At 37.9% G+C, this 25301-nt stretch overlaps 1 protein-coding gene across 1 annotated transcript; it reads left to right on the forward strand.

Moving 5' to 3' along the window:
* Positions 1 to 25240, forward strand: vsig8a (V-set and immunoglobulin domain containing 8a). The gene is made up of 7 exons (XM_085410956.1): positions 1 to 352; positions 6407 to 6582; positions 9009 to 9213; positions 11025 to 11177; positions 11836 to 11958; positions 14147 to 14288; positions 24700 to 25240. Exons 1-7 carry the CDS (start codon positions 1 to 3, stop codon positions 24914 to 24916), a joined length of 1368 nt encoding a protein of 455 aa, XP_085267082.1. The 3' UTR covers positions 24917 to 25240.
* Positions 25241 to 25301: the final 61 nt, after the last annotated feature.

The raw sequence follows: 25301 nt of genomic DNA on the forward strand, positions 1-25301 counted from the left end.
ATGCGAAGTCGAATGGCAAAACAACCGAATGCGTGGCTGCTAGCGTTCCTGCGAATAACAGCACTGCTAGTGGAGCACCATTCGGCTTTACTGGTGGAACTAAAAGTCAGCTTTTTTGACAATGTGAATAAAAAGCTGGACGGACTACAGAAGGCATCGGACAACCATGGTGAGCGCCTAGAATCTTTGGAGGAAAGCGCCAAAACGCTCGACCAGCGCCTTGCTAAAGTGGAGGATACCTGTGAGACACTACAGGTCACTAATGAAAAGCTGAAGGCTAAGTTATCGGACATGGAGTCGAGAAACAGACACTGCAATGTCCGCCTTATCGGCCTTGAGGAAGGGATTGAGGGTCCACAACCCTCACAGTTGTTGCAATTTTCTCCAATCATGTTCAATTCTTTCAAGTGATCTCTCCTTACATGTTCCTTAAGTATTTACAGATGAGTTGGATTCTTCCATCCAAACTATAGGCTACCTACAGCTAACCACCAAAGCAATCACAAGGTTTTTGATTGGGCATCCTCATTGCAACCAATTTCACTTAGCTGCTAAATAGCAGCTGTTGAATAGCTGATGACACTGTACAGCTCTTGTGGTGGGCTTGTAGATAAACACTATTTCATAAGGATTTGGTCAGATGATGACAAAGGTTTCTACGGAATAATATAGGAAGACTAGTGTGGATGCAAATTTTGTGCAACTTATTGCAAACATTTTCTACAACTTTTTGTAGAGATTTAGACATTAATATCTCATAGACCTTATCATTTCCTTTTAAACTTTACAAGTGTCCAGTGAACTGTACCCTACCAATCAAAACCATCAGTCAGATTAAATTTCCAGTAATTTCTATTGCAGCAGTACCAATGCAACATCTCACCAACCAAATAACGGTGTACTAGGGAACTGCTCTGTATCTATCTGGAAACTATTCTGCATAAATAGCATATTATCATACTGGTACTTACTGAGTGATATGCAATGCTGAATCTAATCTAACTTCATTGTGTCCAGGTAGATTCCAGAGGAAGTCCTGAACAGGTTTCGTAAAAGGTTCACATTAAAGTAATTTAGAAAAGGGGAGCAGTGACAGTTTCATGCTTTTAAAGCCCTTAAATGTAATTTCTTCCCACAAAATCCAACCTATTTCTAGACAAGTAATTCCTTTTTTAAAGCAGTTACTCAGAAAACTTTACAGTGCATTTTCAAAGTTTGAAATGAGTGGGTGTGCAAGGTCAAAGAGAAGGTAAGCTGGGCTTTAGATGCTTTTTCTCATAGTGTGCTTTATCGAATAGTGGCCATGGATAAAATGACTTTTTAAAACAGGCACAGAGCATTTAAAATAGCTGAAAGAAAATCATATATACATTTTAAAGAAATGTTATATATGTGTCCCCCTAAGACCTGAACTCTTTCATGGCATGTATTTGTAATTTCTCTTTGCTATTTGGGCTGATTGGGACCAAAACAAAGAATTGCCTGATTTTTTTTTTTTTTTTACCTCATTTTTGTTTCTGAGAAAAATGAGATCCACATATGTGGACATTGATTTTAAATTTCGACAGAACAGTAGCAGTATAATGTGCTCGTAAGTGGATATCAGGGCCTTGTAAAGCAACATTTAATATTTTGGTCTAGACAACCCAAAATGTGATGTCCACATATGTGGACGCCAGGTCCTTCGAGGGTATAGTACAGTTCACATAAAGCACTTTATCCTCTGCCTCTAATGTGTTTTCTTCATGTGTCTGCTGAAGAGTACCCCACCTTTTCTTGTAGCAGACACGTGAGCTTTGCAGGGTTTTTTTAAGGAAAGAAAAAAGAAAGCAAATAATAAAAAACAGTTTTTCATCACTTTAGACGTCATGTACTCTTTTTTTAATAGCTTTTCATTTGAAACCATGGACATTTGACAAATGGTAGGTGTTTAGGTAGTGTATACAATAAATAAGGTGTACAGTAATTGTGTGTTTCCAGGAAGTTCTTTTTTGGGTGGTGGTGGTGGTGAGGTGGGGGGGTATAAAAACAAACCAAAAAAATCAATAAAAACACATTTTAATGGGTAATAGGAGAGTGAACAGAGACAGACAACTTGGACAAAAAACACACAAAGCTTATTGTAGACAAAGCAGCAATTTGTGGCAGGTGATTTGCTTTCAGTGGAGTTCAGCTCTCTTCAAATTAGCACCCTGAGTTTCCCAGCCATTGTTTGCTCCTTCAGTTTCCCTTGTTTACAGAGAGATTGTATTGCATTGTTATTCAGCTGCCTGGACACTGATTTCCTCAAGGACATTTTGATTGGTTTTCTAAAATTGTACATAATTTGTATTCATTAACTTGTGATTACAAAAGGAAGAATGGAGGGTGTTGAAAGCAATATTAACAGCTGAATAGCAATATCAAGGTAACCTTTTGTTAAAGTGGTCACTATCCAATCAGAAAGCTTTATGGTAATAAGAAAGGGCTACAGGAGGAGCTCACATTAAAGCAAGAGCAACAGGTATCACACTGCTGTTGTTCCTTTGTATTCCACAGATAGATGCGTGTGTGTGTGTAGCACCTCCATTCAGGTAATATCAGTATAAAGTATCTATATGAATACTTAATTTTTTTTTTTTTACATGTGACGTATAAACTATATATTTGAGGACACTGTACTCATTATTTTGACCAGCTACTAGCGACTATTTTAAAAAGGAACAGTATGTTTAAACTAAGCCGCTCTCAGTTGAGAACAGGATTTTACCTCAGCTGCCCGCCCTGGCTCTCTGTGTTCTTGTTATGGGCTGCAGTTTTCTTGAGCCCAGGTAAGTACACAGACTGAATTACATGAATCTACCTATGCATGTATAAATGGTAAATATGGTGTATTTATCTACTGCATAATACTGTTTTAGAAAAACTAACATTAAGTAAGGCATATTTTTATGGACAGTAATTGAGACCTTCACATCTATTCTCTATTGAAGTCTGCTGAGACATAGAGCTCAGTGGTGTTAGTTTTCCATGTTACCATGGCGCCCGGGCTGTCCAATCAGAGATTACGTTTGGAGATGATTGTTGACTCCCTAATGTTCCTGGGACTCACATATGTGCAACGTTTGTGTGTGTGTGTGTGTGTGTTTTTCCTTTTTTAGGGTGCGGCTCTTATACTGGGCAGCTCTTCTTATTTTGACTGAGAAGTATATTTAAAGTTTATCTTATTTTACTATAGACAAACAGAATTATCTGAAATGTAGTTTATGTACTTTTTCCCACTAAGCACTTACACTTGTGGTCAGAAGTTCACATACACTCATTATGGGTATGAATATCATGGTAATTTGTTTTGGCTTTTTAATGATTTATTTGAACTCTTCTATTTCTGGGTTGTAATGATTATATAGCATGCACCTTTAAGAATTTGTGTTGAGGGGGGGGGATTTCTGTAGCCCACACAGGGTCAAACGTACACATACAGGGTCAAATATATTCATACATTCACTTAAATCTTTTATTAAGTGGTGCTGAAGGCTCTAAAGTGTACTTTAACTAGCAAGGCCAAGCCCTACTAACTTCTCAGTAGTGATCATTATTGACAATGACTGGTGGTTTCTCTTTGCCTACATAAAACATGTTTGGCATCACTCATTGGACTGACAAATATCATGAATTATGAGAAAGTCCAAGGAACTCAATTAAGATCTGAATTTACAGAAATTTGGAAGGTCTCTTGGAGACATTTCTAAACAATTACAGATTCCAGGATCATCAGTTCAAACAATTGTACATAAGTACGAGGTATACAAGTGTGTCATCCAGGGGTGACGCAGCATGAACTGGAAGCTGCTGGAACGCCACTGTCATTTGGCCAGAATGATAAGGTGTGTTTGAAGGAGTAAAGGTGGGGCTTTTAAACCTAAAAACACTATACCAGCTGTCAAGCATGCTGCATCATGCTCTTGGGCTGTTTTGCTGCCAGTGCCATACAATACAGAAAGGGGATGGAGTAATGAAAAATAACCATCTTCAGATTCTTCAACTCAAATCAACAGATGATTGAAACTTCGACAGAAGCATGACAATGTTCCCACACACACATCAAAACTGATTTTGAAATGGATAAAGCAGGCTGAAATCAAGCTTCTGGAACAGCTTTGCCAAAGCCCCGACCTTAACCCTATTGAATATTTGTGGACTATGATTAAAAGCAAAGTCCATTTAAGTTGCCAGGAAACAAACATAAATAGACTACAGATTCTAGATAAAATCACAGATAAATTTTTGGGATTTCATCTAGAAAAAGGGGGGTTTTTTTGCGGGTTTTTGTTTGTTTGTTTGTTTTCACCTTTTGCAGCTAATTCAAAATGTTTGCATACCACAAAAGCCAGTTTTTCTTGTTGAGCTTGAAAATGCTGGCCTTGTGACAGAGCCAATACAATGATGCAAAGCTCTTTGAGATTAGTTTTGCCAAGAACAGCATAGAGTTACTTATTCTCTGAATCTCATTTTTCTTCTGGAGGGCTGCTTTAAAAAAAAATGTAACCAGTGTTAAATATTTCTTAATTTAATTTGTCCAAGTGCTTTTCATATCCCTTTGTGATATTTGGCTAAAACAATTATGTTTTCGTACTCAGCCTTCCTTTAACAAAATATCCTGAATCATTAGATGTGGAGACTGTAAACTGTGGCCCAGTAAGTGTGAAAATAGGATATTTATCACTGACAGCAAAAATAAGGATTAGATTAGAATCAGTATGTGTGTAATTAATTTATTTTTACTTACAACTGGCACGGCTGTAATTAAACAGCTAGCCGAAATTTCTTAATTCTTTATTTATTGCAAAACAATAGACATGGAGGAGGCTCTGATGAGAAATCAATCAAATACAGTTGATACACGAGATGATAAAATAATAAGAATATGTAAACATATCTATGTAAACCTTTGGGAATGTAGATATTACTAAGAATAGGGTTTGTTGCAAAGATTCCACAGGAGATGGATAGAGGATGTAGTATGTAAGTTTTGTTCTAGATTGTCAAATATAGATATTATAGATGTTCTGCATTGTTTTTTTTCCCTGTTAAAATTGTTAATATGTCTCTTGGGCAGGTGGAGGGATGGGGAGTAGTGGCAGCCTTGAAAGACAGAGAGTGACCTGGTGTCTTTCCAAAGTTGTGTAGCTGCTGCACAGAATGAAGTAGGGTGATCAGAGCTAACTAGCATATTTTGTACACAATATGGTAATATTTCTGATATGAATCTAGATATAACCTTTTTTTTTTTTCAAGTGAGTTCTGTGAAGTACTTGGTGTTTGATTCCACAAGTTGGCACCTGATGATGATGATGATGATGATGATGATGATGATGATGATGATGAAGCTCAGTTCTCATTTAGTTTTTAGGGGTTTTTTGTGTTTTTTTTTTTTGAGGAACAGATGTTTATTAGTTCTCAAGATGCAGAAGCAAGATCCGGGACGATAACTGCAAAATTAAGTTTTGACTGGATGGATGATTTGAGTTGCAGATATTCCAGAAAATGTCTGCTTCTCATGCCATTGCCTCTTGATGAAGTAGGAGAATGAGAGCAGGATATTAATTTGAGAAATATGTTGCAGATGTGTGATACATTTTCCATACAGTGTACATCAAATGTTAGAGTAGAAATAGATGGTGCAACCTGTCAGTTATTGTTGCTGTTAATGTTTTGAAACAATGCTGTTTGGGTGTCTGACGGGAGCATGATTGATCTGAAACTAAGATGTCTTTACAGACTCTTTGATCTCTGACTTATCTGATGATTTAAGACGTCTCCATGATGAAAATGATTAAAAACATAGTGCTTCTTGTCCTCTTTTGTTTTTGTTTGATTGTTTTGCGTTTTTGTTTTTTGTTTTTTGGTTGTTTTTTTTTGGGGGGGGGGGGGGTTGTCTGTTTAATTCTTGTTGTCTTTTAATTCTTGTTGTCTTGTTTTTCTTGTAGTATTTAGGAATTATACGGTTGGCAGCAGGACGAGTTGAGATAACTGAATATAATTTATTTTTAGAAGATATTGATGTTTTAACAATTGGAATTCAGCCTGTGATGAATAGTGGTAGATTGATCCAATGCTCAAGGTCATCATTTATTATTTTAAGTAGTGGAGTGAAACTGAGTCCAACCAGCATTGACAGCCAAAGGAAGGCATTGATGCCTGAGTATGTGATGTGACCTGTGCATTATGGGATTGGTAGTGTATTGTCTGCTACATTCCAACTGTGACTGTATAGGAGGAGAGAAGATTTATTTCAGTAAATTGAGTAATCAGAGATTTTTTTTGGGGGGGGGGGATTCAGAAAGCTCTATCGTCTAATGCACTACCTTATGATGTTTATTTAATGTTTGCATTCCTTTGACGCAAGTGTTCTGAATGTTTTAAGATCTGGGATACACGCAAGGCTTGCAGGTGACATCCAAGGGCCCACAGACCATCCGTAAGGCAGAGGGAGAGAGTGTGACCTTGGGATGCAGCTACAAACCAAGCCCTCGTGACACTGGGGAACTTGACATTGAATGGTCTGTGATCAGTCCAGACACCACACAGAAAGATCAAATGGTAAGAAGTAATGTGAGATCGACCCAGACAATGCTATCTATAAAATGCATACAGGATGAATTTATTAAATTGCAGTATTCAGAAGTTTAGTTATTTTATGCCATTTCAAATGTTTGGAAACATTTGGTAATATTTTGGGTCTATGTACCAGTTATTTTTGAGAATATGTTCTTTGGGACAGATTGTTCCAGTTAAAAAAATCTACAGTTAAATAGTTCCACTGTTTGCTTATTATTCGTTAACTCTTTCAGATTTTATTCTTTCATGTTAAAGTTGAGTCATGCCTATATTTTCGCATGTCAATCTGACCGGCTGTAGCACTCAATAAAAAAGACTGGCATGCCCTTCACTGAAGCACATTGAATGTTGTCTCCATTTTCCCATTAAATTATTAGTAAGTCACAAATGCATTTCCAATAATAGCATCTGAAATTGTTAGCAAATGATTTGAACACGAAGGTCCATGAAATGAAAGAGTTCAACATCTCTCCCCATATTCAAACAAAGGTTCTGAATACAGCTAAGCGAGCTTATTAATGTTGCTGTTCCTGTTACTCATCACCACAGCAGATCATCTGTTTGAATCTCTTCCTGCCCTCTACAACCTTACCAGCCACTTGCAAATCTTCTCTCACCACACCCATAAACCTCCTCTTTGGCCTTTTTCTTTTCCTGTCACATGACAGCTCCCGCTTCAACATGCTTATCCCAGCATACCGGGTCTCGTTCCTCTTCACATTTCCAAACCAGCTCAATCTTGCCTCTCTTACTCCGTCCCGCATCTGTCAATCTCACCTGAGCTGTTGCTCTGATATACTCGCTCTTAATCCTGCTTATCATTTTCAGTCCCAATGCAAATCTTTGCAATCTTTAACTCAGCTGTCACCATCTCTGATCCACATAGGAGAGCTGTGTTAACTACCATCTTGTACACCATCCCTTTTGGTAGCCTTTTGTCATTAATCACTCTATTCACCACAAACTGCATGCACCCCTAATTAGGTGTCAAAAAAACCACTTCGCAAAACAATCCCTAAATCTTTTAATCTATTCGGATTTCACATCGTCTTTTTCTATTCTAAATCTCATGTGGTGCACAGTCTAAACTAATGTTCGTTCAAGGAGACTGGAGAGTTGATGAACTCTCACTACCTTTTAATTTCACAGGAATTAGTTGTTTATCCCATTTGCCTTTTAAATTAAACAAGTCATTAGTGTTTAAGACTCGGGAGAACGTTTTTTTCCCCCTTTCATCTCTCCCTATGCAAAGTCGATGCAACGATTGACTAGATCTACTATGTATAATGTACCAATATTAAACACATTGTAAAATTGTGGTCTAAGTCAAAATTGAATGTGATATATTGTAGTTTAACGTATAAAGTAGTAGAGGCTTTGCTCCTAATTGTAAACTAGTAGACCTATTTATGCACATTTCCAGCTTCATGTCTTTATTCTTGTTCTTTACTAGGGGGTGGTTTTTGCATAATTCACAGTTCAAAATAATCATCATTTATCCTCTTCTGGGCTTTGGTACTGATTTTAGTTCTGTCTAAAAAAAGCAGTTTTAGTTTCTGTCTCTTTGAGCCCATTCTTCCTTTTTGCCAGCTTTCTTCTGACTGCCTGACAAAGGTTTGAACAGCTGGCAGATGGAGCTGGATCTAGAACTGTGACTGAAATGATGGATATCTTTTTTGACTGACATCATACATAGCCAAGAGTAGAAAAAATGTGGAGCACATATTGCATGACTTTTGTGTGTGTGTCTTATAGAGGGTACTTTTACTCAGTGACCTCATCACTTTTGCCATGTTTAGTGAAAAAAAAGGAAACATCTGAAAATAAGGAACAAACAATAGGTCCTCTGTAAAGAACTTACAACCAGCTAATGAGCACACAACTCTAATATCTGACCAAAAAGTGTATATAGATATGTTCATGTGTGATCAAACAATTTTTCATTTACAAGTCTTGCAAATGGGAAAAATCCTGTCATCCATATAAAACCAAAACCTGAAAGCATTAATTTTGAGTTGTTTCTCTTTTTGATGATGTGCAGATACACTACACTTGGTTCTTGGTTAAATGAGGAAAAAAAATCTAACTGCATTTCCATTTCTTACTAACTAGTTATTATGCCTTTTGGTGCTTGGCAGGTTTTTTTTTTTTTTGGTTTTTTTTGCTGCTCCCTGCTGTTGCTGGAAATGAGACTGATGAGTGTTGTGAAACTGAGCCACAGTAAACGTGCTTTAAAAGTAAAACACTGAACTAAAAGAGATTTTTAGAGACCCTCTGAGGCCCAGATTTGGTGGTAATTCAACCAACCACTCATGGTACATTTAATTTAAGAAGACTGCATGTAACATTAACACCATTTCAGTCAATTGCTGAATTACGCTTATATTTGTCTTTATTTTTTCCATCAGCTTGTATCCTATACCAGTGGCACTAAGTACTTCTTTGGTAACCATGCATTTGAAAAAGAGCTCAGCTTTGCTGCTGGTGATCCCTCGATGGGTGACGCTTCACTGTCGATTGCTCTGCTGTCACCTGCTCACACCGCTACCTACCAATGTAAAGTGAAGAAAGCACCTGGAGTGGACATGCACAAGATGTCACTGGTGGTAATGGGTAAGACCAGGCTTTAGGTTGCGTCTCGCTGCATTATTTATGTCCATCACCTTTCCAAAATGCAGTGTTCTTGGTGTTTAGTACTTCAGGAGGCACCTTTTCTATTTAAGACTTGTCATGTCATAGTGTGATTGAGGATGGAGAATGCTAGTGATATGGTGCAACAGAGGCAGGTGATCCTCTGCAGTGACCCCCTAAAGGGAGCAACCAAAAGAAGTAGTAGTAAGAAAAAATTATTCATCTGATGACAAGTGAGTCCCTAAATTTGTGTTAAATGGGCCGATTTGATCTAGTGCTTCAACCATTTAATCTGCAATAAAGTTTCCCTGCTTTGTTAGAACATGCATTTTACTCCTTTTTATAACGCATTACAAAACCGATCGCTTAGAACTCATCATTTTTTAGAGTCCAGTAATCAATTGCGGGATAGTGAATACTTGCATGATTGAATTACACAATCTGAAATGAAGGTTCACTTACTAGCTTTCTCTGGACATCAGTCTTCATCAGTAGATGGAGTTTGCTGAGAATAGGCCGGTGTGTTTGCAATTTTACAAATGGAAATGAATGAACTGAAGGAAGATGGCTTTGTCTAAAACTAATGACACTTCACTAAGAGCCATTTGTCAGTGTACTGAATCTTAAAGTTTGCCAGTTGGGAAAAGGAACTTACTTAGTCAATCTCATCTATTTTGAAGACTGAGCAGTAACTGCGGTGGAGGACAGTCACCTCGCTGCCAGACTTACAGTTGAGTATGGTATTAAATAATGTGTCTCATAATGGAGCAGGTAATTGATACAGTCCAACTCCCTCAGAAGTCCTGTAGAATCTACATCCAAAAGTCTAAACTGAGAGTGTACACCGTATTGTACAACTGTACTGATGAAACATTCTTCAAAAAATACAAGTTTGCAAGCAATCTCGCAGCTAGGTCTCGGGATAGGAAGGAAAAAACATCATTATTGTTTTGCAGTAATGTTTCAATTTAATAAAACATTTTTTGGGTTTAAAATGACCTGAAGAACATAATCTATCCAACCTGGGACCAAATTACCCACCTATATCTACCACAGCCTGAGTTATTTCTCCAATATTTTCCAAGAAGCATTTAAGTGTTCTAAAATTCGAGATAACATCACCTCCCTCCTCAATGAAACATACACATTGTTAAATAAATATCCATACCACACTCTTATATGTCAGTAGATAACCCATAGCTATTTTCTTGCTGACAGCAACACAAGGCAGTCCTGAGAGCCAGCAATTCATTTTATAGATTAGACTCCTTGTGCGATCGTGTATAGCATAAGTCGTTTGAAAAAAAAATATCTGGAGAAATTGGGGGACAGATTTTTGTAAATCTTCTTTCACTATCTAAATTGTGCAAATGTGCAACATGCTCAGAGTATTGTGTAACATTTTCAGTCTCACCCTAATGGGTAGCAATTTCGACCCTCTCACATCTCTTCACAACAAGATGGCATTGGTGTCTAAATTGTTCAGCCTTGCCATCATTAGCCATCAAGCTTTAACTCCATAAGGATTTGAAACATTAATTTGTCTTGGAGATGTGCTTTTTGGGGGTGATTCATAGATTTTATAGCATATCTGAGTTGGAAAACAAAAACAAGAAAACCCTCTGTATTGTTTGTATATGTGGCAAAACTCAGTCAAAAAGGTTCCCCCTTTTTCATCCTAAAGCTATAAAGCTGTGCTGTTTTATTTCTTTTTCTTTTCCCTTTCCTTTGAAGGGGAAAGAAATAGAATGGAAATGGCAATGGAAAATTATCCATTTGTTGTATGATTTCAGCGAAGCCGTCTGTACCTAAGTGCTGGGTGGAGGGAGGGGAACTGATTGGCAATCCTGTGTCTCTGCACTGCGAGTCTGCAAAAGGCTCCACTCCTTTAAAATACACATGGAGGAGAGAAAGAGCTGGCTCGATCGCTGATGGAGCCGCACAGAGTAAGTGTGACCTCTGCTGATGTCACAATGATACTGCACATCAAAGAGAATACGTGCATGCTCGAGAGTCTATGTATGTGTATATGCGTGTGTTGGAGGTTTGGAGGGGTGGGGGGCGGGTGCCTTGGGACTGAGGCACTGTATCATTTGATGCTGTGTGAGCAAAAACTCAATGAAAATCATTTTCTTTGTGAGCGTCTATTATTTGCTAACTTTGTCACCTTTTTTCCAAAAAAAATACATTTTTTTTCATTGATTGCTTACATGGCAAAAGTCCTGGGTGGCAATATTTGATAATAACATAAACCCTGAAGTTTTTAAAGCAAGACTATTATAATGGTAGCATTTTACCATGTTACTTGCATTTCTCCACATTAGTTCTCACTCTACAACTAGAAACATTTCCCTGTTCTTCCCAAACATATTTACTGCAAACTACATTGATCAGTGCCTTATATAAGCAGGGAACAACAAACACACTGCTTGCATGCATACGTAATGAATATCTGCTCCAAACCTGCATACTAATGAGCTTCATGTTTTTAGTTTTTTCATGTAGAGATGGCAGTTTGATCAATTTTCATTTGAGCGCCTTATAATGTACAGTATGTATACCCTGAATTAATCTATGCTTGTTGGCACGTGCTCATTTTCCCAGACAGTGTGACCGGAGAGCTGAAAATCAGCAACCACTCAGAGAGCTTTGCAGGGATCTACCTTTGTGAAGCAAACAATGCTGTTGGAGTAGAAAGCTGCACGCTGAACCTGAAAGCCAACAAACGTAAGAAAGCACGCTCACACAGACTGCTTGTGTTCACATGCATGACGGATGACGCACACATCAGATCATGAAAGACGTGGATGTTCGAGTTCATCCTCTTAAATCTCCTCTCTTTGTAGCTGTGCCAAAATCTCCTCTTTGCTGTGCTTTTCACACACTGTAACATTAGTGTGACATTCCTTTTATGCTGTCTAACGATGATGGGAGAGGGACGCTTTCCTTGACAAGAAAAACATTTATTCGCTGAAAGTTTTAGCCTTCTGTTTTTCATCGCTAACTTTTTCTGGTGTTAAATCACACAAGTGTAAAGTTATGATAATTCTGCTGCCAGCAGGTCTGCAGACCCTGTTGGCTGTGTACACCGTAAAATATGTGGACTAATTAAATACAAGCAGAAACGCTAACCAATTTTAAGTGAGATGCCTTAAATGAGGGCAATCTATGTACAGTAATACATCTAAACAAGACAGATATGAGGGGTGTAGCAGAGCAGTCTCACAGGCAATGAATCTGTTGACAGTGAGTGCACCAGTGGGAAGTACAGTCTGTGTTACAGCCTGCCAGTACAGATGAGATCATCATTTAGTTTAAGACTCACACAACCATCTGCATCCGTTGGATCCATAGCACGAGTTTCTCTTTGGGCCTTATGATCTTTGGAGCAGGCTCCAATGCATCTCGTCAGGTCCAGAGCCCCTTGAATAAGTGCTTAGATGTTAAGCTTCGAGCAGTGAATCATTCATAGTCATTCATTTTTATTCCAAGTGCAGGCTTCTGTCCTACACAAGAAGTGTCAACCCTTAGGCTCGTGGCCCTCAACCAAGGATTTGCAGCATAATTAGTGGCATATTATGGAATAAATGCAGGTAGAAACAGTATAAAACTAGCAGTTTTTAACTGCCAGGAAATATATTATTATACATTCATGCTTTTACATCCAAGTCTCAGGAAACCTACATGTAGTTTTCATTGGACTATTGGCAATGGGGATATAATTTAAAGCACAACTGTGTTCTCCAGTAAACTTGAGATCAAAAATTTCCTGATCTGATAACAGCACTCAAAATCTGACAGGCATTGATGTCCCAGCATGATCTGACAATGTTTCAGTGTGCAATAATGAAACATCCATGATATGGCTTTGAGGTGTTTTGGGCCCATTGTCCTGCTGCAATATGAATCCTTCTCCACAAAGAGTGCCAACCACAGGCTGATGCATGCCACGTAGCATATCTCTATGAAAACTGGAGTGGTACTTCTTCTTGGTCAGGGTGAAAGTAAAATCACCCTACTATCATTCACTGTGAGCTTGATACACTGCAGTATCATTCTTTCCCCTGTTTGTCTCCTTTCACACACCTGTCTGCTAACACTACAAATCTCAAGCATCCACCATAAAATCCGGATATATTTCATCCCACACCAGGAGTTGTTTCTCCTCCTGAGAGGTGGACTGCTACTTAATGTATTGATCTTTGGATGGTGTGCTTACTTTCGGTGTGCCTGATCATGCTTTGAATACAACTGTTGCACTTTCTGCAAAGGATTCTTGAGTACCATGCACCGTCACCTTAGAAACCTTCCGCTTATCCATTATTTGCCACAGAGAGAGAGCCCTTCTGTGTTTAGAATAATAATTTGACTTGACTTTTTCTTAGCTATGCTAAAATACTGCTACAGTTAAACAGAGTCAGCAATATTCTGCTGGAAACCCAAGGGATTGCCATGTTTATAACAGGTGAGCGATGGCTGTAAGTTAATTTACTTGAAAAAGCTTCTCATGAGTATATCAAGTATATCAGCCAAGCACTTTGCATGTGTTAGTGTGTGAAAGGAGAGGTGTGTTGGAAAGCATTTTGTAGAGCAGGAGTGATATGCAAGTTCAAACCATTTACTCAAGAAAATCAGAAATTCATAAACCATTTTCAAGTACAGACAGACACAGACAATTACTTATCCATAAGTAATTGGATAACATCACAGTTTAGCCTCTGGTGTACAGAGGCACAGTTCAAATCAATCAAGATGTGACTGAACTGTAGACTTTCCGCTTGGAAAGGGGTTTAACAAAAGTATGACAATTAACTGTTTAGGAATTACAGTTTTTATACTTTTATTTCTTTGGAACAAGATGTTAAAACAGAACTTCAGGATGAATAATTTTATGTTCTTCATACTTATTTTGCAGCTCCAAACAGAGCTGCTGTGATAGTTGGCACCATTGTTGGTTCCCTGCTCCTCATCTTTATCTTCCTGGTCTTTGTTGTGCTTCTGTACTGGAAGTTGAGCAGCAGACGTCGCTATGAGAAGGAATTTTCCAATGACATCAGGTACAGTGCAGATGCAGCAGTGCATTTTAAGATGATGATGATGGGCAGATAACTTACTTTCCTAAACTTCAGCTTCTATTAGTGCTGAATTTTACCAGCGTGCTGTGAACATTTGGATAGTACATTGTGTGATGTACGTTTTTTTTTTTTTTTTAATCAAAACCATGACACCAACGGCAGAGCTTTAACAGGCAGAGAGGCAATTAAACTGTAAGATATTAAACAACACACATCAAAGCCATTCAGATAAGAATAGAATATAAATCCCAGATATCAATTAAAACCAAACAAGAAACATGCAAATACAACAAAAGTATAGGGGGGGAAAATGACATGACACTCCATGTGGTAACATATCTCTTCTCCACCAGAGCTTTTTTAAAAAAAAAAAAAATGTTATGATTCTTTTTTTTGTAATTTAAGTGTTTATCGAAGTTATGCATAAAATAAAATGTACAGTATTTGATGGCTTCCTTTGTTCTAAGACTCATAGACAGTAGTCTGGATGACCGCCATCACTTCAAGTACTTTTCCTTCACGCAGATATGAAAACAAGAGAAAAAAAAGGAACAAACAGAACACAACACACAAACAAAGAAACATGTGTACAGATAGATACAGTTTGTAACTATATACATCCAGAGACATGGCAATTGAAAAGCCAACACACTCAGTAGCAGATGGTGACATAGCATTAGTACATGTTATTATAGAAAACAAACAAAATAAACAAACATTTAAACAACCATTCCTTCAATGATGAATATCAGCGATATCAGGCCTTATAGAACTCGTATATAGCGGAGCCATTTTCCCCAGTGTTTTACAAATTTCTCATACTCAAAATTCACTAAAAAAGCAATCTTTTCCATCTTATAAATCTCAAAAGTTACATCAAAGTTACATCAGTCCAGCTATTTAATGTTGCTGGATCCTGTGTTAGCCACCTTTTGGTCAGTGCCTTTTTACTTGCAGCTAGCAGCACACCAAGTAAGTATTTATCTATACCCTTTATATCTGAGGGTACATACCCTAAAAATATGGAGTTGAAATCAAAGGGTAAATATGTACTAAATATGTTTTGCATCACTTTATGGACTTCTCTCCAGTAGTTCTTAATATTCTTACAATCCCAAAATATATGATAGTGGTGTGCTGTTTCGTAGCCACAGTTTCTCCAACATTCACAACTTCCATCATCATAATTCCTTCCACATATGTGATTTTGTACTTTTCCAATATAAAGAACAAATGTTTTGGCATTCCTCTTCTGTAATTGCCAGACCTCCATCTTTCTTCTATCTTTCCTTTATATACTTTGTTGAATAATTGCTGAGATCATGAAGACTTTTGTATATTTGTGAGATTACACCTTTCTTAATATCGGACTTATAAGCATTTACAAAGAGTTGGATAAATGCCCTCGCTGGCTATTTGGTTTTTAATGTTTCGAGTATAGAACTTTCTTAACTGTAAGTATCTATAGTGATCTTGGTTTTCTAAATGAAACGTTTGCTTTAAAGTTTGGAAACTCATAATTTCATCTTCCTTTACAATATCACATATCGATGTAATTCCTTTATCTATCCAGTTTTTAAAACTAGGGTCTATTTGATTTGGTGTGAATTCCGAATCATATGCACACCATTTTAATATTTTTATATCCTTCTCCAGCTTATTTTCCTTTACCACCATTTTCCAAACCCCTAGTGTGGCCTTTACCCAAGGATTTCTTATTTTGGAAATGGAGTCCTGTAGATTTCTATCTGCTAGAACTGCCTGCATATGCATATTGGTTATTGTTTTGCATTCAATTTCCTTCCATGCCGCTACATATGAGGGATCGCACCAGTGCAACACTGCCCTGATCATTGCTGAAGTATAGTATTTTTTTAAACATGGTAGGCCCCAGCCGCCGTACTCTTTGGGCAGTTGCAATGTTTTGTATCGTATTCTGGGTCATTTCCCTTGTCATATAAATCTAGAGATCGTTTTATCCCATTCAATAGAATCTTTTTGATTGATCTGGAGTGGGAGGGTCTGAAACAAATATAAACATCTTGGTAAAACATTAATTTTGATGGTTTCTATTCTAGAGCTTATGCTCAGACATGGGATATGATTCCATTTTGTAAGGTCGTCTTTGACTCTTTGATATAAATGGTTGTAATTTTTGTCATATAGTTTTTTTTTGTATCTTTAGTAAGTGTTACCTTCAGGTATTTAATTGAGTCTGTGTTTCATTTCAGTGGATGTGCTTGTTTGAGCTTTTCAGATGGACTATAATTGTAGGGAAGGGCCTCAGTTTTACTTAGATTCAATTTATATCCTGTTATTCGGCCAGTGTTTTTAAGACAGTTCATTACCTCCGGCAGAGACTCCTCAGGTGTTTTTAGGAATAAGAGAACATCATCGGCATAGCATGCTACTTTATGTTCCACCTCATTTATTGTAACACCCACGATTTTTCTGTTTTGCCTTATATATTGGGCTAGTGGCTCCAGAAATATAGCAAAGAGAAGAGGAGACCAGGCACAGCCTTGTCTCACTCCCCTCTCCAATGTTAGAGGTTGACCATTAATCCTAAACCTTGCAGTCGGGTTATCATACAATGCAAAATGTTATGATTCAATTCCTGTTCTCCACATTCATCACTACAATGCCGATTTTTTTCCCCAACACCTTAAATTAAGGTGTACACATGCTGACCTTATAACTTTTAAAACATACAGAACGGCAGGGGATACCACAAGTGTCTGGAGCAGTTTCTCAGATCTGTCTTTGAAATATCCTCCACGCTACACCATTAAATTTTTATTTATTTTTTTAAATAGCAAACTTTAATGCTCAATCTTTTGCAATTTTGTATTTGTGATTTAGTAGCTTAGGGGACTACATATTCAATTGTGTTCTGCAGCCTTTTGTAATTATAATTTAGAGAGCTTTAATTTTGGAAGGAATGTCAGACTTCCTATTTGATATAGAGAAAGCCTGACAAAGTGCAAGGTAATGTGATTTAAAAGTACTGTTTTACTACTAAAATAAAAACAGAGAAACATGTGGAACATGGTTGCATTTTTCAAGCAAAAGCTTTTAAAATAATATTCTTTGCTTTATGGAGGATCAGTACATAAGATCACCGACTTCTGCACCCTAATTATAGCTTAGGGTAAAGACTAGAAACAAAAATTTTATTCCATTGATTGCCTTTTTTTTGTGGCAGATCATAAATGGATAGCTATTGAAAGAAAAAAAATGTTATAGCAGTGAGTACTGGTGTATATAATGTTTAAATCCCCAGTACGCCAAACACAATTTGTCTGTAAGCACACAGATATTTTACTGAGTGAGAGAAAAATCAGGCACAGTCCACTAGATGTGGTGTGACAGCTTCTTTTCTGTTCTTATATTTGAGACAGGTGGCCCAGCTTGCGCCCAGCTTTGCGAATGCCAGTTTTAAGGGGAATTTTGGTAGATGTGAATTCTTTCTAACACAAAAGGATGTATTTTAGCCCAAAGTCTGATCAAGGTTTATGTAAACATATGTGTTATTTTAGATATCACCACTGTTAGAGGTTATATTTTGTAGGTAATATACAATCCACAGAATTGCATTAAGGTTTGGACAGTCAAAACACAAAAATTGTCTTCAGCAAATCCCAAGGTCTCCAGTGGGGGTAAGATCCAGACTCCATGGTGGTAAAATCCATGTATGAAAATAATGCTTTCTGAATCACTCATTCACAATTTCACCTCAGCGAATCCAAATTCGGGGGGGTAAAACAAACCACAACTTGACGTAGAACTGTTTTCATGGGTGACAGTCGTGCGTTTGGCCCATTTCTGCACAACCTGCTGGATTTGTTTACTTTTTTGCTTTTATCTTACCTGATAGCCTAAAGGCTTTCGGGTAGAAAGCCCCGAAGGCTAACTTCCCCCGCTATTAGCGTCAGTCAATCCTACCTCCAAATACATCATTTCACTGGCTTGAAAAGATTTTGTAAAACTTTGCCATCCTCTGTAACTCTCTGCAGATTTCAAAAGCAGAGGATGTTCAAAGTGCATAATGTAAGGCAGTATTAAACACTGGCATGTAAACCATCTAAAAGCACTTTTAAAGAAAAGCAAATTATTTAAAGAAAAATAAAATGTGTCCCACAAATATTGAAATAAATATGCAGAGAATGGAGTTCAATACATCCATCCATTTTTTGCTTATCCATTCAGTGTCATTCATACTCCTGTTTAGAATCATCTAACCCTATTGACTGCATGTATTTAGATAGTGGGAAGAAGCCTGAGTACTCAGAGAGAGCCAGTGCAGATACAGGAAAAAATGTGAACTCCACACAGAAAGGCCTCAGCCAGATGGTGGATTCAAACCCAGAACCTTATTGCTGTGAGGCAACAGCCTGGAAAATGCTTGCTAAGATTTTTCTCAGCATATTGTCCAATATATTGAAGGATACGCTAATTTCCCTGTCTACAACATTTTAGTGGGATTCAAATCTGGACTTAAACCCGGCCATTCCATAACCCTCCATTCCTTCTTTCTAAGACCTTCCTTGGTGGACTTCTTAGCCTGTTTTGGATCATTATCCTAAGGTCCAGCTCCAGCTTTTGGACAGATGGCCTCACATCATTTTTAAGCAGTCTTTGATGATGCAGAATTCATGGCTAAATCAATGACTGCAAGCTGTCTGTTCCCTGAGGCAACAGAACAACTCCAAATCATAACAGCAACATGCTTCACAGTTTGTACAAAGTCCCTTTCCAGAAAAGCTGCCTTTGGTCTGCGTCAAACATGTCTGCTGTTTAAAATACTTTGGAGTTATTTTTAAATCCCATGAAAGACTCACAGGCATCAACAATGTCTTTACGCAAGGCCTTAGAGAGCTCTTCAGATCTTGGCACGATGACACCATATACCTCAGCAGCAGAGAGAACACCATGCCCTTGATGTCAGAGGTTTAAATAAGACAGGTAACTCTCTTCTAACGCGTTTACATTTCAAATACATCAACCATGCACAGGATGTATGTATTTTTTCACATTATTACCTATGTAATTCCTGTTACATTTTCTTGGGGGGGTTTTTTTGTACTTTGGCAGGAATGTTCAAAAAAGGCTTTGATGTCACTTCTGGTAGGCCAGACCATACAGTTTTCAACAGTATGGTTGGAAATGGGGGCAAGTTTTGAAAGTTTTAATCCAAATCTTGTTTGTTGTCGCTACCTCTAATTTTCCCATTAATTACATTTTTTAACCTACAGTAGACCTCTGCAAATTGCGAATCCTCTCGTTTTTTAGCCTTTTTTTGTGAAAATATTTTCATGGTTTAAAAATCCACATGTGAGAAAATCCAATTTGTTCATTTCTGGGTCATTATTTTTAGTGGAGTTTTCTCCCCTGCCCCTGGAACAGTGAAAACTGTGTAACTAGTTAAAAAGGGCATGTGGGACACCAAGCGCAGTGCTACTCTAGGGGCAACGTTCTGCAGATGACCTCATGTTCTGACATCTCTGAAAGGATTTCTCCTGTTGCAAATAAACATTGTCTCACCAAAAAGACAAAAAAAAAGAAAGAAAGAAAGAAATGTTGGAGTTGTGGTTCATATGCAGTTGAAAACAGCCCACATGCTTTCAAAGTAGACATTGAAACGAGTGCAGTGTCAGTGTGGGAGGACAGTGTTGTGCACAGGAGACAGAAGCACTTCAAGCCACAATACTTATACACGGTTTTCCATATCTGTGACATACTGAGGTTCAACACGTTTCACATGAACAAGTCATCAGAGAGAAATGCTAATAGATGGAAAATGGCAAAGCTCTAATAACTTGAGTGATGACAACTATAGTTAATGTCAAATCCACTGGGTACTTGAGTTTTCTGGATAAAAAGTAAAGAAAGCAGCTTGAAAAGTTCAGATTAGTCACAGGGAGAATCATATCAATTAAAATAGTGACTCAGCTCTCCATCATGGCCAAAACATGGGAGATGTAGCATTTCACACTGAATCAAAGCACTGGGAGCACTGCTGCTGGACAGATACTTATGACTACAGTGATCCTATAACTGAGGATGAAATTGGTAGATTGAACAGTGTGACTTAAACTTGAAAGCAACAGTTGCTTATTTAGACATCAAGCAAATATCACGCAAAACCGTCATGCATTTGGAGTCAATCTACCTGACAAAAATACACGTCAACCTATTTATCGGCCTGCAGGGGGCTGAAGCCTGTCCAAGTTGACTCATTTGATCCAGGCTTAACATAAATAATCCTAGATGAAATAATCCAGGCTTCAGTGTGTAAAGCAGTGTTACATTAATTACAGCAGCTATAAAGAAGTCATTTTAAAAAGAAACAAACCCTTTGTATAAAGATTTTTTTTTTTAAAACATCAAAAAATATTATAATTATACATTATTATGCAGGAAGAATGAAAATGAATAGAAGCACAGAAGAAAACAATAGGTATGAATCCATTAATAACTTGCAGCTAATTCTGTATGCAGGTTAACAGTTTTCAAATCAGCCTTTATATAAATTATGAGCGAAATGGTTTCACTAGTAGAATAAAGTAGGTGTGGGAATACCTTGGAAATAAGATACTAATTAGAGTTTAATTAAACTAGTACACATTCAGGTCAGGGCAGTTTTTTTCCCCCTCATAGGATGCTACACCCAACACACCCAAGAGCCAAACTTGCCCAATTTTTCCATTTCTGCTAAACCAGGATAAGTTTATTCCCTTTACCGACAAAAACATGAGTCCTTGGCTGGCACAGGAGAGAAGAAAATTCCGAATTCGATAGGTGTAGGATGTTTTCTTTGACAGAAAAGCAGATTCCAGCTGGTATTTCAAAGTTACATAAATGCAGAATGCAAAGTAGCTAAGCTTGGAAGCTGGCAGTGTTGACGAGGAGAGATTGTATGCTTCTGTATGCTGTTGTCAGTGTTTGCTGGTTGAAACCACCACCAGAGTGAATGTTATGCTTTAGTAGAAGAGGAGAAAGTTAAAGCAAGGTCTGCTGTGAAAGTAGGGACCCCTGGGAAGAGCCTCCAAACAGGCAAAAACAACAAAGATCTCTGCTTTTACCTACAGGGAAACATTATTTTGCTCGGTAAATAGTGTATGTCCAGTGTGTGTGTGTGTGTGTGTGTGTGTGTGTGTGTGTGTGTGTAACAAATATATAGAAGGCAACTAAAAAATAAGACTGCTATTTTTCATAAATACCACAATGTGTTTAAAGTGGGCTGTACTAAAACACTTTACATTTTTATCCCATTATTTCTTCCAAAATGTTTTCATTCCTTTTATTTTTGATGAATGCAGAGATATAACTGTTCATATCCTTCACAATAAGCATAACCCAAACCACTGACAGTAATGTAGGTTACATTACTACTTTAGCCACTAACCTTATAAGCCTAAACAAATGTTGAGGAGATTAAAAAGCTAGTATTTGCAGCATTGCCTCTTATATATTTTAACGCTGATATTTCAAACTGAAACAACACACTGAGCTTGCCAGTGTTTCCAAATAGAAATAAATCAATTTAGGATCCCAGCACAAAAACTGTTCAGTAATAATGCTAACAGCCCTCCTTTCCAGAGCACTGCATTTGCTAAATCCAATGGCAATATTATTGTTCTGTTCTGATAAGAGAGGAGCCTTCATGTGCAGTGTTTTGTTCTTTGTAGCTGCTGCTACACTGGAGCTGGTTAATCTATGGCTCGATGTGCTTGCTCTTGTAAAACTACTGACATACTAAACATATTGGAATATGACAATTCTGATATGTTAAAAGCCTTCAAGGTTAAATACAAAAGCTGTAGAACATTCCAACATAGACATCTATAGTCTATGATATGCAGACTGCTCCAAAGTCTACACTTGCTGTTCTATCCATCTGTTTTGAAAGTACAGCCAGACCAACAACTTGTGTTGATTTGTTTTGGGCCAGCAAAAAAGCCAGTATTTAATGATTCTAGTGGAGTATTGGTTTGGACTTTATTATTGTTCACAGGTGGTCCTTTCTGAAGGAAATAATGTCTGAAAGTTCATTTGATGCAGTGGCTTTCTCCTTTGAACGTAAAGTTAGTGAGAATTTGGTTGGATGGGGGCATATTCGCCCAAATAATAAGCTTATCCTGAAAATAAAGCTAGATTCATACTATGAAAGCTTAGCGGTTAAAGTGGATCTACAATCCATGCATCCATTCATTCTCTGCCAATTCTCTAATTCAGTGTTGCAGGAGGGCTGGAGCCTATATCAGCTGCCGCTGGGTAAGAAGCAAGGCAAGGCAAGTTTATTTGTATAGCACAATTTAACAACAAGGTGATTCAAAGTGCTTTACAGAGACATTAGAAACAAGAACAAATAAAAAGCATGATTTAAAATTGATTAAAACAAGCAAATAAACTAACTAACTAATTAACAAACAAACAAACAAACAAACAAACAACAGTATATAAAATCAAAACAGATAAAATCAGAACAGTAGATAAAATCAGTAGTTAAATGTAAGTTTTGAAATTTAAGCTTAAAGTGTGGATTTGGTGCTTTATTCAAATGCAGCTGAGAACAGGTGAGTCTTCAACCTGGATTTAAATAAACTGAGTGTTTCAGCTGATCTGAGGCTTTCTGGGAGTTTGTTCCAGATATAAGGAGCATAAAAGCTGAATGCAGCTTCTCCGTGTCTGGTTCTGACTCTGGGAACTGATAAAAGACCGGATCCAGATGACCTGAGGGATCTGGATGGTTCATACTGGGTCAGGAGGTCATTGATGTATTTTGGTCCTAAACCATTCAGAGCTTTATAGGCCAGCATCAGAACTTTAAAGTCTATCCTCTGACGGACAGGCAGCCAGTGTAAGGACCTCAGAGCTGGACTGATGTGGTCCACTTTTTTGGTCTTAGTGAGGACTCGAGCAGCAGAGTTCTGAATGAGCTGTAGTTGTCTGACTGATTTTTTAGGTAGACCTGTAAAGATGCTGTTACAGTAATCAAGCCTACTAAAGATGAATGCATGGACTAGTTTTTCCAGGTCCTGTTGAGACATCAGATCTTTTATCCTTGATATATTCTTGAGGTGATAGTAAGCTGACTTTGTTATTGTCTTAATGTGTTTTTCTAAGTTTAGGTCTGCATCCATCACTACACCCAAATTTCTCGCCTGGTTTGTGGTTTTTAGATGTATAGATTGAAGTTCTCTGGTGACCTGTAATCGTTTTTCTTTGGCGCCAAAGACTATTACCTCAGTTTTGTTTTTGTTTAGCTGGAGAAAATTGTGGCACAACCAGTCATTGATTTCCTCAATGCATTTACCAAGAGCCTGTACAGGGCCTCGGTCTCCTGGTGACATTGTGATATATATTTGTGTGTCATCTGCATAGCTGTGATAGTTTATTTTGTTGTTGTTTATAATCTGTGCCAGTGGGAGCATGTAGATGTTAAACAGAAGGGGTCCCAAGATGGAACCTTGGGGAACTCCACATGTGATACTTGTCTGCTCAGATGTGAAGTTACCTATTGATACAAAGTATTTCCTGTTTTCTACGTATGTTTTGAACCAGTTTAGTACAGTTCCTGAAAGACCTGACCAGTTCTCCAGTCGTTTGAGTAATATGTTGTGGTCAACTGTATCAAATGCTGCACTGAGATCCAGTAAAACTAAGACTGACATTTTTCCACTGTCTGTATTCAGACATATGTCATTGAACACTTTGGTCAGAGCGGTTTCAGTGCTGTGGTTCTGTCTAAAACCTGACTGGAAGGCATCGTAGCAATTATTCTGTTTTAAGAAGTAACTGAGCTGTTGAGAAACTGCTTTTTCAATGATCTTACTTAAAAACGGGAGATTTGAGATCGGCCTGTAGTTGTTCATTTGTGTCTTGTCAAGATTGTCCTATTTCAGTATAGGTTTGATTACAGCAGTTTTTAGTGATTCTGGAAACACACCTGATAATAAAGAAAAGTTGACGATCTGTAACAGGTCTGACTCTAAAGTCTTTGAGACCTTTTTGAAAAAACTTGTTGGCAGGACATCTAAACAGCAGGAGGAGTTCAGTTGACCTAAGATGTCCTCCAGGGGACAAGCAGGGGAAAGGCACTCTGAAGTCAGAGTACCCAGAGAGAACCTCCCCTATACAGCCAGAAAATATTTTACAAACAGTATTTTTTGTAAAAGCCAGATTGCTTATTTGTTGCCAGTTAGAGGACTCTTATAACTCTCTTCTGTTTTGGACTAATTACAGTAACAAACCAAACATGTTAAACTGTAACTTCAAATAGATTTTAGTATTTCAGTTCAAATAATCACCCGTTTTTGCCCAGCTTCTGCATTTACTGTCTGTAGAGATGCTCCTTTAACTCCCTCTATTCCACTTTTATGTCAAACAGGGAGGACGCGCCACCTCCTGACAGCCGCCCCGTCAGCCGTCACACAAGCCAGAGCGCCAGTCAGCTCCCACAGGTCACTTACTGCCCGGTTGATGGCACTGAGGTGATGTCGTTGAATGAGGGACTCAGCCACACTCCTTCCAGCACCAGCCATGGACACAGGCCGGTCAAACACACACCAGCAGAGTATAACAGCAAATATGGATATGCAGTGTGACACTCAGAGCGAGCTCAATTAAAGAGAAGTTTCAGGACAGTTTGAAAACTTGAAACTGAAAATGTGCAATAGTGGCAGTCCTGCCGAGACTTTAATTAACTAAATTCAAAGCTATGCACTGTGAGCAGTCTATGATAACATTGTTCAATGTGATTGCTTTAAGATAATCTTAGTAAAAGGAAGTTCTGTTATTTGATTGGCTTGGATATATTAGATTGTATCCTTCAACATTTAGGTGGATGTCTATAAAGCAGATCATCAAAATATGTAGCTATAAAAAAGCATTAATTCAAGAAATTCACTCTACTGTGGAATTTGGAGATTGACGTTTGGGTGTTTTGTGACGCAATTTTGCAATAAAAAAATGAAAAGAATCCAGTCTCAA

This window comes from Rhamphochromis longiceps, linkage group LG7, assembly GCF_057381845.1.
Source record: "Rhamphochromis longiceps isolate RC_006_pf linkage group LG7, R_longiceps_female_GT1.1, whole genome shotgun sequence".
In the NCBI taxonomy this organism is placed as follows: domain Eukaryota; kingdom Metazoa; phylum Chordata; class Actinopteri; order Cichliformes; family Cichlidae; genus Rhamphochromis; species Rhamphochromis longiceps.